Source organism: Nicotiana attenuata, chromosome 3 (assembly GCF_001879085.1).
Source record: "Nicotiana attenuata strain UT chromosome 3, NIATTr2, whole genome shotgun sequence".
NCBI lineage: Eukaryota > Viridiplantae > Streptophyta > Magnoliopsida > Solanales > Solanaceae > Nicotiana > Nicotiana attenuata.
The window spans coordinates 4,119,917-4,135,484 of NC_031991.1; the positions used below are offsets into that span (position 1 = coordinate 4,119,917).

At 37.7% G+C, this 15,568-nt stretch overlaps 1 protein-coding gene across 1 annotated transcript; it reads right to left on the minus strand.

Annotated features, from left to right (window-relative positions):
- On the minus strand, positions 8,994-13,559 carry LOC109224139. The gene is made up of 3 exons (XM_019388728.1): positions 13,502-13,559; positions 10,070-10,690; positions 8,994-9,094 (listed from the first exon to the last, which is right to left on the minus strand). Exons 1-3 carry the CDS (start codon positions 13,557-13,559, stop codon positions 8,994-8,996), a joined length of 780 nt encoding a protein of 259 aa, XP_019244273.1.

Genomic DNA, 15,568 nt, shown 5'->3' on the forward strand with positions numbered 1-15,568 from the left:
AGGCCGTGGTATTAATCCCCATCTCAGAAATGTACCGTCCAGATGGCACGAAGTCCCTGTGCCATGCAATAGCTGCAGCATCGACCAAATCGAAACGAGGCCTCGGCCTTAATGGCGCCTGCTGAGATCCCTCGGCAACCTATTTTCCTTTGGAGTGCCGTGAAGAGCTTTCTCCATGCTTGCGCTTTTTGGGCGCAGGAAAAGTGGTGGAGGACTTTCCAATGCCTTTGCCTTTGCTAGAACCATCACGGGCCATAATATCCTGCAACACAAATAAGCACGACTATGAGAACACCTCAAGAAATATGCCTAAGGTTGTTGTGCAAGTCATGAAATGACCCCACACTTAAAATCGAAGGCACAATGTACAATACGTCACAATTTTGCACCCCAAAGCTATGGGTACTTGAGACTTCTCCATGCCGCAAAATAGTGATTGATCATAGCTACGCGAATTCACATTAAGGTAAGCAAGAGGCATATGGTATGCACCTTTCACAACTACTAGACTACACTAAATTAGTTAAATTTACAAGATTCTACAACATACATTATATAAGATAGATGGTGTAGGAACATGTATTGCATCAAAGCCACACCTCCGAGCATGTAAAAACATTCCCACATGCCCCACACATAGCCCAAATTCATACACAAATATACCCGGTTACTCAGACTTCACCGGTGCACCAAAATCGTCATTCAAGCATTTTAACAAATACCTTGCGGGCATAAAGTGTGTGCTTCTAATTCAACAATGGTGGAATATGGTGGCCCTCCCAATTTTCAACGAAGTAGAGGGAATTCTAGTTTACTACTCCGTATGCACAATAACCACACAATTTCGACCAACACAAGTCACCCACCATATAAATTGCATAAGAACTACATAGGGAAAAAATTTGGGGATTAGGGCTCTCTTGTGAATGAGATATCTAATAACTCAACATATAAACAAGAAAGAGAAGAAGAAGAAGAAGAAAGAATAACTTATCTGGAGAGTGTAGAAGGAGGGCAAAAGAAAACTTTGAGAAAATTGTAGAGTTGGAAGAAGAGGAATTCGGCAGAAGCTGTAGAATTTTTCAGCGTTTCCTTTTTTGTTTCTTTTGGTTATTTGATGTTGGTTTTGTGTTTGGGTGGGTTTGGGTTATGGTTAAGTTATCGCATTCCTACACATAAAAATACTTCAAATTAATATAAATTATCGCATTTAATATCCCAAATTTACGAAACAAAAGTAAAATATGAGGCGATATACATAGAAATATATATACTTTAAGCTGAATATCAATATATAATTAATTAGTGAAAAAATACGACGAAGCGGTGTCAAGTGATACCGCTCGGCTAATCTGTGTACACTCACCAATTAGTCAAGTGATACCGCTTGCATACATGAAGAAATTTTAACATTTGGGACTTTGGTATTTTTTATTTTCTCGCGGTGGGGGGTGGCGTGGGGGTGGGTGGGGGTTTGTGCTATTATTATGTCTATATTCATCTGTCAATTTTTGTTAGGTTTTTTCCAATTGCATAGGGACACCTTTCTGTGCTACATGACTTAGAACAAGGAGTAAATAAAAAGGAAAGAACATTTATTCATTAGGATTATGAACATTTATGTAGCACTATATGAGTTTGAAAAACCATTCATGTTAAGTGTGTTTGGTACGAGAGAAATTATTTTTCAAGAAAATATTTTTCATCAGAAAGTTAATTTTTTTAGTATTTTTACCAAAAAAATATATCCTCAGTAGAACTACACTCTCTGATTTACTAGATATCATATTATTAATCTTTAATATATATTGTTTCAACGAATAATGAACATGGCTCCTACGTAAGGATGTTTCGTAGCCTTTGACAAAAACGTTGTTTAATCATTTATAACATATTATCACAATTTTTCGGTGGCCAATTCCCACTTACTCTAAAAAGTTATCTACGATTTACCTTAAAATAATTTGATAGTATAATTTTTTTTATCGTCAGTATATAAAACCTAACCACTACCTCTATATACATGTTTATAAAGAAAATAATAGTTTTTCTAGCTTTGAAACTATATTTACCTCTCCAACCGATAACTTAATTAAATGAACTCATGACTGCACACTACTTCATATAATTTATTTGTGTCATCAATAAAATAAGTGAATATTGTTATTATATTTAGAAATAATTAAGAGTTTTTAACTCAGTTGTGTAGCCAAGTACTCCTAGCAAGTTTCTGCTTTCATTTTTAACAAAAACATCCTCTGTCATTGGAAGATTCAATTACGTTATCAAACTTAACAATATTAAAAGGTAGTTAACATTTGGAATAATATAGAGAAGATTAACATGATTTCTTTGCAACGATAACATGCAAAAATCCAAGAAATGGTCCAAAAAATTGTCTAAAGAGAGTAATATTGTTAGTTAACGATCTGAGACATAGTTATTCTTGTTGCCAATACTTATGGGAAGTGGCGGAGGCAGGATCTCCACGAAGGGGTTTCAAATATTTTTTTTTTTAGTTAGTGGGAATTGAACTTGGGACGTTATGAATGTTTTGAAACCCCTTGACCACTAAACTACACTTTTGGGTTGTGTTAAGGGGGTTCAAAACTTAATATATAGAGATAAAAATCAGATTTTGCCTTATATATACAGTGTAATTTTTCGGGTGAACCCCCTTGCGCCCCCTAAATCCGCCCCTGCTTATGGGGCTATTTTCGCAGAGAATACATTTGATCAAAACTAGATCATTTTTGTTGCAGCAATCAACTTCATATATGTATATCTAGTACAAACAATATCACTATAATTTACTATCCATCATTCCTTTGAATAACCAAAGGGGAGCCTTGGAGAAACAGTAAAGTTGTCTCCGTATGACTTATAAGTCACGGGTTCGGGCCGTGAAATCAACCACTCATACTTGCATCAGGGTAAACGGCCTACATCACACCTCTTGAAGTGCGGCATTCCCCGGACCTTACGTGAATGCGAAATGCTTTGTGCGCCTGTTGTTTTTTTTTTTTTTCCATTAATTCCTTTGACTAACAATATATATATTCTTTTTGGTTAGATCTTACGATTCATGAATTGGTTATACGTTGGATTTTAAATATAACTAGGATCTAGATTGGTGCATCAAGAAAAATATGTGAATGGAAAAATTCTATCGATTAATTTCAATAAAGTTGACGTTGTTTGGTTAGAAAATCATGTCCAGCAGGACACTATGAAAGCTAAAGTACTTAAAATACCAAGTGCTTAGATATGATAAGATTCCCTCCTCCAATAACTTATTATCATTAGATACATTCTTGCTAAGTCAAAACTAAAGGAAAAGAACTCATCATTTTTTTTTAAGTAAATACTAGATTCTTAAGTAATGATGCTGGGAAATAGTGGATGACAAAGTAGCTAATTAATATGAATATATTGGCCAAACTGCCAGCTGTTGGCTTGAGGGTATGATTGAGTTCCACCAACTGAAATGTTATTTATTATCTTCTATTTTGATTACTATAATTTGTATGTAGTATATAATTCATTCATTATTTATATTAAAAATTCTGCAATGAGATACGAATCTATTTTGCAGGTCATCAACGAAAATTTCAGTGTTGGCTCATTCTTTAACCGCTCACCTCTATAACTTATTTGAAAGTTATTATCTCATCCTTGAAATTCATCAAGAAAGAGGCACGAAATTCATAACCAACTTAATTTAAATTCTTTGGGGAATGGTTTAGTGTCGTTTAGAAACTCACCTAGAACAAAAAGCAGTAAGAACTCAAGGTATGATGATTGCTTAGTTTAGATTTATTTTTATTTATATAATTATGCAAAGAGGATTATTGTCGTATTTTGTGTAATTCTTAGGCTATTTATAATTAAGATGTCACGACCAAATTCTCACTATAGGTTGTGATGACATCCAACGTCGTCGCCAGAAAAGCTAACGGTGAACTGTCCATGTAATTATTCTTTTTAATATTTTTAAAGTAATTGATTTTTATTAATAAGAGAACGATAAATAGGAAATTATAGTAAAGTAAAGCACAAAATAACGAAAGAGTAAAATAGTAAATTTAATACTCAAAACCAAAAAATGTCTACTAGAATATTTCCAAAACCCGGTGTCACAAGTTCAAGAGCAAACTAGTAGAATACACAAAACCTCCTAAACTACTGGCCGGAGTAAGATAGACAGAAAATAAATACAACAAGGAGAGACTCTAGGCGCTGCAGAACGGGCATAGAGAGCAGCTCACCGCTAAGTCTCTAGGTATCAGGGGTACGCACCTGAATGACCGGTAGATGCACCTGCCTCAGATCCTGCACGATTAGTGCAGAAGTGTAGCGTGAGTACATAAACACCATATACCCAGTAAGTGTCTAGTCTAACATCGAAGAAGTGCCGAAGAGGGGTCAACAAACACTTACTAAGGGTCAAAAAATAGAGTGCATAAATTATACATAGGCAGGGAAACGAATTAATGAACAATACTAAGTGGTTCTTTAACAAAATATCAGTTAGAGTGTCCAACTATCACATATCTAATTTCAACAAAGGAGAGCCATCGAAAAATTATAAATTCTCAAGCTATGGAAGAAATATCAAGTGTTATCAGACTCCGAGCATTATCACGCACGATTTATGCCGAGGTCGTATGACCTAATCAAGAATAATGTGTACACTACCGAGGGTCGACCGCCGCGAACCATAGATGCATCTATTATACTGCCAAGGCGTTCGGTCCAATCCACAGGAAGGGAGAATATTCTACGAACTCCGATTAACGGCTACTACAGGAATAATACTCAAGGAGGCGTAATATCTGCTGAGCGGTCAAGTAATCCGTCGAAACTCAAAGTTATGAAGCTCAGCCTTTACAAATCCTTTATCCAATATCAAATATAATTCAAGTAATTCAACTAACCAGTTGAGTACAAATAATACAAGTAATACATGGTAGAGTCCTAAAACTAACCGGACATAAGCGTGATTTTTAGATACATGCGGACTCTCGTCACATCGTACGCACGTAGCACCCACAATTATTAGCAAACAATCATTTATAGCACATACGAGGAAAATTTCCTCTTACAAGGTTAGGCAAGAGACTTACCTCGTTTTTAAATTCTCTTCCCGGTCCACAATTCACACCAAAGCGTCAAGTCGATGCCACACAAATTTAAAACTAGCCAAATATTGTATAAATTAATCAATATATGCTCAAAGGTTTATAATTTAACTATTAGAGTAATTACCCAACCCAAATTGGAAGATTCCTAAAATTCACCCCCGGGCCACGTGCCGGGATTCCAAAATTTTTGTAAATAAATACTACCTACAACCTCACGAATGCAAATATATAATTTCTACTCAATATCATAATTATTTTCGTGGTCTAATCCCATTTTTATCAAACCTAGGTTTTTCAATAGAATCCAAAAATTTCCATAATTTACATGTTAAAATCTAACCATAATCTATGTACTAAACTCACATTGGGTAGAGATTACTTACTTTATGATGTTAGATGAAACTCCCCTTTCCAAGAGCTCCAAAATCGGCCAAGGGAAATGAAAATGAGAGAAAATGGCCTAAGTCCCGTTTTTAAAACAAGTCACTGCCCAGATTTTCATTCTTCGCGATCGTGACAATAGCCTTGCGATCGCGAAGGCAAAGCGGCCAAGGGCTGAAAGCCTCTACATCACGAACATGACCATACCCATACGAACGCGAAGGCTTGCCTGGCCTGGCCCACACGAACGCAAGGGCTTCTTCGCGAACGCGAAGACCAACAATGTGCCACCCCTATCTCACCTAACCCTTCGCGATTGCGAACCTCTTCATGCGAACGCAAAGGCCTGTGGCCTAGAGCTACGCGATCACGAGCTCCTTCTCGCGAATGCGTACAACAAAAATCAGCCCAGCCTAATTCCTTCATCGCAAACGCGAGGCCTTCTCCACTTTTGCGAAAAAGGAAACCAGAATAGCATATAGTTGATTTTTGAACTCAACTCCGGGTGGTCCGAAACTCACCCGAGCCACCCGGGACCCGGTTTAACTACACCAATCTATAAATATAATACATACATGCTCGAACTCCCGGAACATGTAAAACAACATCAAAATTATGAATCGCACCCCAAAATCAAATTGGATCAAATTATGAACTTCAAGTTTTACAACTTACTCCGAACGCCCTGAATCATACTTAGACTACTCGGAATGACACCAAATTTTGCGTACAAGTTACAAAATCACCATAGGGAACTATTCCCAGGATCAGAATCCCAAATGGACCTCGATAACACCAAAGTCTACTCCAAACCGAAATTAAAGAACTTGAAAACTTTCAATGCTCCAACTTTCAACATTAAGTGTCGAAATGCTCCCGGATTATCCGAAACCTAATACGAACACACGCCCAAGTCCAAAATCATCATAAACCTATTGGAACCGTCAAATCCCTGTTCCGAGGTCGTTTACTGAAAATGTTGACTCAAGTCAAACTTGGCCATCTTAGGCCTCTATTAAGGAACCAAGTGTTCCGATTTCAACCCGAACCCTTCCAAACCCAAGTCAACCATCCCCGCAAGTTATAAAATAGTAAAGGCAACCTCAAACTAGCCGAATCAAATATCGAGCAAGCCAACATTATTCTAGAAATTTCATCCCGCGCGTATCAACCTCTGAACGGCTCAAAACTAGCCAACCGATCCGAAACTAGTCAAACAACATGCAAATTAATCAAAATATACTCCAATGCTTAAAATTTAACAATTTATAAGCATTTCCAACTCCGCTCGTAAAGTCAACCAAAAGTCAACATGGGGCCCATATCTCGAAACACGACAAAACTCACAAAATCCGATAAGTCATTCAATTACAACTCCAACCATACTAATTTCACTCAAATCCGACCGCCGAATTGAAATTCAAAACTCGAAGTTTTATGAAATTATAGATAATTCCACCAATTTCTCTTTCAAATTGAATAATCAAACGTGAAAAAACGAAGATTAATTCATGAAATATAATCACAACCAACTTAAGAATGCTTACCCCAATTCATGTGCTGAAATTCCTCTCCGAAGTCGCCCAAACCGAGCTCCAAAATCCCAAAATGTGAAATAAGAACCAAAACCTCGAAATATAGGTTATGCCCAGGCTTCATTGCATAGGCGATCATATCGTCGCATCTGCGACCTCTGCTTCTACGGTACAAATTTTGCTTCAGCGAGAAATATCTGAACCAGGCAGCCATCGATTCTGCGATCCTTTCCCTGCTTTTGCGGTCGCACTTCTGCGCATATCGAACATCAACTGCGGTCGTGCAGATGAGCCTGCACCTGCGACCTTCACGCCCAGATGCCCTTTTCGCTTTTGCAAAGCAAACCTCGCATCTTTGAAGTCGCCTCTTTGACCATTTTCCCGCAGATGCGGCTACACCAGAACCAGCAACCTCAGCCAATTGCAACATGCAATAAAATGATCCGAACCTCGTCCAAAACTCATCCGGACCAATCGTGACCCCGTCCAACTATATGAACAAGTCCTATAACATAATACGGACCTACTCGAGGTCTCAAATCACACATAACAACATCGAAACAACAAATCGTACCTCAAATCAAACTTAGATGAACTTTGAATTTTTCAACTTCCAAATCTCGTGCCGAAATATATCAAATCAATCCAAAATGAACCCAAATTTTGCACACAAATCCCAGATGACATAACGAAGCTATTCCAATTTTCGGCACCACAATTCAAACCAGATATCATCAAAGTAAACTCGCGGTCAAACTTAGGAACATGTAAAACAACATCAAAATTATGAATCGCACCCCAAAATCAAATTGGATCAAATTATGAACTTCAAGTTTTACAACTTACTCCGAACGCCCTGAATCATACTTAGACTACTCGGAATGACACCAAATTTTGCGTACAAGTTACAAAATCACCATAGGGAACTATTCCCAGGATCAGAATCCCAAATGGACCTCGATAACACCAAAGTCTACTCCAAACCGAAATTAAAGAACTTGAAAACTTCCAATGCTCCAACTTTCAACATTAAGTGTCGAAACGCTCCCGGATTATCCGAAACCTAATACGAACACACGCCCAAGTCCAANTACCGAAACCTAATACGAACACACCGCCCAAGTACCAAATCATCAATAAACCTAGTTCGGAACCGTACAAACTCCCTGTTCCGAGGTTCGTTTACTGAAAATGTTGACTCAAGTCAAACTTGGCCATCTTAGGCCTCTATTAAGGAACCAAGTGTTTCGATTTCAACCCGAACCCTTCCAAACCCAAGTCAACCATCCCCGCAAGTTATAAAATAGTAAAGGCAACCTCGAACTAGCCGAATCTAATATCGAGCAAGCCAACATTATTCTAGAAATTTCATCCCGCGCGTATCAACCTCTGAACGACTCAAAACTAGCCAAACGATCCGAAACTAGTCAAACAACATGCAAATTAATCAAAATATACTCCAATGCTTAAAATTTAACAATTTATAAGCATTTCCAACTCCGCTCGTAAAGTCAACCAAAAGTCAACATGGGGCCCATATCTCGAAACACGACAAAACTCACAAAATCCGATAAGTCATTCAATTACAACTCCAACCATACTAATTTCACTCAAATCCGACCGCCTAATTGAAATTCAAAACTCGAAGTTTTATGAAATTATAGATAATTCCACCAATTTATCTTTCAAATTGAATAATCAAACGTGAAAAAACGAAGATTAATTCATGAAATATAATCACAACCAACTTAAGAATGCTTACCCCAATTCATGTGCTGAAATTCCTCTCCGAAGTCGCCCAAACCGAGCTCCAAAATCCCAAAATGTGAAATAAGAACCAAAACCTCGAAATATAGGTTATGCCAAGGCTTCATTGCATAGGCGATCATATCGTCGCATCTGCGACCTCTGCTTCTACGGTACAAATTTTGCTTCAGCGAGAAATATCTGAACCAGGCAGCCATCGATTCTGCGATCCTTTCCCTGCTTTTGCNATCTTGAAGTCGCCTCTTTGACCATTTCCCGCAGATGCGGCTACACCAGAACCAGCAACCTCAGCCAATTGCAACATGCAATAAAATGATCCGAACCTCGTCCAAAACTCATCCGGACCAATCGTGACCCCGTCCGACTATATGAACAAGTCCTATAACATAATACGGACCTACTCGAGGTCTCAATCACACATAACAATATCGAAACAACAAATCGTACCTCAAATCAAACTTGGATGAACTTTGAATTTTTCAACTTCCAAATCTCGTGCCGAAATATATCAAATCAATCCAAAATGAACCCAAATTTTGCACACAAATCCCAGATGACATAACGAAGCTATTCCAATTTTCGGCACCACAATTCAAACCAGATATCATCAAAGTAAACTCGCGGTCAAACTTATGAACATTTCAAACCTTCAAATTTCCACCTTTCGCCGATTAGTGCCGATATCTTCTAATGATATCCAAATAAAATTCCGGCATGCGCCCAAGTCCAAAATCACCATCCGGGACTAACGGAACCATCAAAACTTCGTTCCGAGGTCAAATACTAAAAATTCAAACCTGGTCAACTCTTCCAAATTAAAGATTCAAACATGAAATTCATTCTTCCGAACTAATTCCGAAACACTTGAAAACCAAAACTGACGACACATACGAGTCATAATACATTATATGGAGCTACTTAAGACTTTAAATAGCTGAATAAAATGTTAATACTCAAAATGACCGATCAGATCGTTATAAGTGAGAGCAGATGGTGATTAACAACTAGACATTGGCCACCCAGATCATTCATATTCTGGCCTCGAACCAATGGTGCTCCCATGTTCAGCTCCTTAACAACAACGAAAGAGGGGGAAAATTCAATAGAAGTGCGATTTTGATTACAGAACTTAGAAACTAAAATAAGATTTCATTTAATATGCGGTTCATAGAGAATATTATAGAGAATTTTTTTTAGAGAGAGTGCAAAGGGTAGATGAGCCAGTATGAGTAATCAGGATACCGTTACAATCGCCCGTGCAGATTTTCTCAGTACCAGTGTAGTCCAATGGTGGGATGAGATTGTGCGAGTCATCAGTGATATGATGAGAGTCTCCAGTGTCAAGAAGCCACGGAGTATTATTTTGCTGGGCTTGTCGCGTAGCAAGAAGTGGCTTGGCCTTAATGTGGTTTTGAGAGCGTGAGCGACATACATTGGCAGTGTGGCCAAGTTTTCCACAAAGCTTGCATTGAACCTGTCCTTGGGGGTCGTTTTGGAAGTTTTGTCTCCAGAAGGATGGATAAGAAAACAACTGATTTACACCATAAAAGTGACCATTGTAGGGTTGTTGGGAACAATTATTTGTACGTAGTGATTGTGATTGTTGATTGTTCCAACGGTTGTGATTGTTTTTGCGATTAAAGTTGTGGTTGTTTGAACCTTTCTGTGCTACATTTGCTGCGACGGAAAGACCGGTCTTCTTGAGTTCCTCATGCTTAAGAAATACTTCATGATCTGATATTGGTGTGTCCCTAGCACGGATTGCAGCACTTATCTCACGATATTCAGGGCCTTGGCCGTTGAGAATTTTAACAACTAGTTCGGCATTGCTGATTGGGGTGCCAGCCGTTGCAAGTTCATCGGCTATTGATCAAATTTCCTGAAGATAGTCTGATACTGACTTGAAGTCCCATGTAGTCTTGTCGAGCAGATCACGAATACTGTATATTCGAGTTTGCGACTTATTAGCATAAGTCGTATAAAGCATGTCCCATGCCTATTGAGATGTTTCAGCAGTAGCTATAGTGGGTGCAATTGAAGCGTCAACACATGCCATTAGAGCATTTCGGATGAGGCTATCTCGGCGAAACCAAATTCTATAGTCTGGGTTGGCTATTTCTTTATTGTCTTATCTTTTCGATTGGGGGAGTGGGTGTGTATGTGGGGGGGTGGGGGGGGGGGGGTCTGGTGCCATCAAGAAAAGGCATCAGGTCATGTCCTCACATTAATGTGGAAAATGAGATTAGTGCTGTCAGATAGTTTTATTGGAAGTTGGGATGAAGGATGAAACTACACAACTTGAGCGATATTAGAAGTGAAGAAATCAGCTGAATTTATGGTGGGTATGGAAGTAGATCTTTGGGCCTTTCCCATCGCTAAGGAACTGGTGAATGTGAGCACGTGATTTTTGCCCTATATGAATTATTCCCAAAAATTCAAAAATGATTTCTTTATTATTTCACAATTTTTGTGAATTTTTGTGTTATTTCTGATAATTGTTGCATTTTATTGGTGTTTGTTTTAATTCGTATGAAAAAATATAAAAAAATACATTTGGCATTTGCATTTAGGATTTAGTTTCATATTTTAGGATTAATTAGGGGTTAAGTGGTTTTTAGAACAAAATATAAAGAAAATAACAAAAATAGCCCAGTTTTGCATTTTTAATTGTTGAATTTGCCATGAAATAGTTTTTAAACATTTTTTAGGAATTAGTTTAACTTTTAAATATATTAGGTCTTTATTTTTTACATTTTTATTAAGTAAGAAAATATAAAAAAAATATATATAAACAAATGAAAACAAAAATAAAATAAGAGATAAATAAAAGAAATAAAAGAAAAAGCAATTAATAAAAGAGAGTGGGCTGTCCTAATGAAGACCCAAGATTGGGCCAATATCAAATTAATTCGAGCCCAATCCCTCAAACCCAGTTTGAATCGACCCCAGCCCAAAGGTTTTGATCCGGTCCAGCCCCCATATACAAAACGATGTCGTTTTGGATTAATGAAGGCCAATTAAATCTAAGCCATCCATTCACTTCAATCCAACGGCTCATAATCGACGTTGATTTTCAATAAAATTGTCTGAAAATTAGAAACCCTAAAGATCAAACCCTTTTCTTCCTCGTACCTGTTGTCCCCGCCGGCTCCGCCTTACGCCGCCGCCGGAAATCGCCTCACGGCGGCGGCCGGCATCCAATGGCCCTCAAATTTACACCACATATTCCTCATAACCTCCCATTTCCAACCCCCCAATCTATTTTTCTCAAATCTCACCCAAGCTCCTTGAATTTTGAAAACCCTAATGCCGCCTCCGCCGCACACGGCGGCGCCGCCACCCAAACATTACCAAGTTTACACCATAGCCTCCCCTCCTTCTCTCCTTTCCAAATCCCAAACTGAAATCCTTCAAACCTGGCTACAATTGCACAAATTCTAGATCTGGAGTTTGCTCAAGGACTGGTCGAATTTTCCAAGGTTTACCAGTGTCGATTCGAGTTCCCAAATAAAGTTATGTGTTAGTTCTTGCTAAGAACAAACATATAACATTATTTGGAGACTCGATTCAATGGCAGTCTACTAGAAGACCTAATCAGTAAGGTTTCTTTTTCATTTTTGATTTCTATGTGATTTTCCGCTTTGATTAGTTGTTCTAATGATTAATAGATTTAGGAATTTTAGGGTTAATTGATTTTCGTTTTATGGATTCTATTTTTGTTTAATTTTTGTTCTGTTTTGATTTTTTTTAGTTTAATTTGGTGTTTGGTTTCGATTAAATAATTCATGGTTGCTGTTGTTAATTTGATTTTAGCTTTGAGTTGATTGCCATTAACTGCTAGTTTACTGTTTGTCAGAATCAATTTCCATAATTAGTTCAATTTTAGGGTCGGATTAGTTATAGCTGATAGTATGTAGGTATGGTGAAAGGGTTGGGGTTTTAGTTGAGATAAGGTTGGTAATTTTAGGGTATTCAGGGGGTATTTTGGGCATTTGATAACATGATAGAATGCTGTAGATTAGAATAGAATTCCTTAGAATCTTCTAGAACAGGGCTCAAGTTAGATTTCAGTAAATTTAGGATAATAACTTGGGTAACAAGTTAAAAAATAGAGGACTAATCTGAAAATAAAGAGGGACTAAGAGTGTAAACAGAAATTTGAGGGTTGCCCCTTATTTGGCCTATAAAAGGCAGTGTATAGTGCCTTAGAGAACAAGTTTGGAGCCTCCAAAAATTCCCTCTCATTGTCCACAAGTTTCAGATCTGAAATTTGAAATCCAAACTCCAAATCTTCAAAAAATTCAAAAAAAAGAAACAAAAAGCAATAAAAATCCAAAAAATTACTGTTACATTAGTGTTCCTTAAGTCATTTTCAGGTTTCATCATTTAGTTCAAGTCTCTAGCTCATGTAGGATCCCAACTACTTGAATCTCCTTGTTTTGTTTGATATATGAGGTTTAAAGGCAGTTCGAGTCATCTAGGCATTGGATCTGGGTAATTTGAGTCGACTGTGGGTCATTAGTTGAATATATTGCTTTCCTGCGTTCATTTCTGGGCATTTTGATGCTGCTTTGGGTTAAAATCTCAGTCTCGTTTGGCTTAAAACATTTCTGGAATCACTGAGTCACTCCTGGGTTAAAATTGCTGCCGTGACTTGCTACTTGCTCTGCTAACTGCTTGATCTGCTGCTGATCCTCATCTCTTCTGGTTGAGTTTCGATTTCCAGGTACATAATCTAAAGCTGATCTGCTGTATCTTCTCAAGCAAACATGGGAATAAAAGTGATGTTTGATCTTTGCTGAAGTTGCGTTGTGTCATTAGCCTCCTATATTTCGAAGTAGTTGCATAAGTTCGATAGTTATATCCTTTGTATTTTAAGATGAGAACTGGACCGGACTGGAATGTATAATTAAGGACTATTTTTGGAATTGTTTGCACTGTCATGGATAGGCTGTATAATTGAACTGTAGAGCTGAGTTTAGTTGTAGATTACGATAGCTCGTAGGTTGGTTATGATGTTTATATTGACTGTTTTGAACTACTAGGATATTGCTTTGATTTTAGCATGACCTACTATAGTGTTCAATGATAATCGAATTAGCTAGATAAAAATAGTTGTTCAAGTTTCAGGTCCAGCGAAATGGCAAGTGTGCTCATATAGATAAACTTGTTATTAGCTGTCAGGTTTAGCGTGCTGACTCAGGAAAATATGAAAAATCATATTCCAATAATATAGAAACCCTGAGTTCGATGTTAGGCCATTCAGTGTTGTTTGTTTGAAGGATTTCACTAATTTAAATCTGAAAAACAAATTTAGAATCAACTTGATAATTGTATTGGATTTGAATATTTCTGCTTATTATTCCAGTTGACAGGTCCAATTGTTTGAGGTTTGTTTTTGTTTTTTTAATTCTGTTTGGGCTTACTCATAAGCCCAAGGCTGGGTAGCCCACACCACTTGTACTGAGCCCCAACATGCTGATGCCAGGCCTAATCCCAGGCCTGCTTGTTCTACCCAATTGGGCTTGCCTCAAGGCCCGAAGGTTGATAGTAGTCACAAATGAATTATCTCATGCTTCTGGGCTCAACGATAAGGCCCACATAATCAGCCAAAACTGTCACCTAGTCTTGAAAACAGTTACCCTTAGGATTGGACTGTGTTTTTAAACCCAATGTGTTAAAAGTGTGCAATTCTTTTCTTTTTCAAGTTAAAATTCCCTAACACAAATTTGGGCCCTCTGGTTAGGTAGCGGGTCCAAACTAAAAGGCTTGCCCTTTTGTTTGAATCCGGACTTGAACTTGAAGCCCGAATTTTATAATATTAGGCAACTAGGTTTCTTTAGAGACAAATTAAAATAGAAAATAGTAGTTTGCTCTAGGATGGCCTTTAAATAAGAATGAGATGAACCTCGCCGAACAAAACAAACAAATTGCGGGGTCCTCGATAAATGCTTATACTAAAAATACATAGAATTCGGGATGGGCCGTTTAGCGAATTTCGCGGCTTTCCCCAAAGATAACAACACGCTAGGTACTTTAGGCGCGTATTTTAAATAATTCTACCTTCCTAAATACGGGTGCACATTTATGTGACCCAAATCCAAATCCTAACGAAGTCGAAATGTGTCAAAAATTGCGGGTGCATTTATGTGACGCAGTTCGAGATATGTTTTCGCGACGTTGCAATTCTCTTAAAATAATAATAGAAGCGGTTCAAAGTTAAAAGCACATAGATTAAACATGTACTAAAATCAAACAAATAAGCCAAATATGACAGTTGAGTGACCGTGCTAGAACCACGGAACCCGAGAATGCCTAACACCTTCTCCCGGGTTAACAGAATTCCTTACTCGGATTTCTGGATCGCGGACTGTTAAACAGAGTCATAAGTTCCTCGGTTCGGGATTCAACCGGTGACTTGGGACACCATTAATCTCCCAAATAGCGACTCTGAAATCTTAATAATAAATCCCATTCCGATTGTCCTTTGAGTGAAAAAACTCCTTTATGCCCTTGTGGGTGTAAGAAAAGGAGGTGTGACACCTACCAACTGAAAGATAGTTTGTTGTAAGTTGGAAACAAGTGGGACTTGTCCCACATGGTGGTGAAAGGCCATTTTTGTTGCCTTTTAAGTCTTTGTCCTTTTATGTCTGTGTGTGTGTGTGTGTATATATATATATATATATATATATATATATATATATATATATATATATATATATATATATATATATATATATG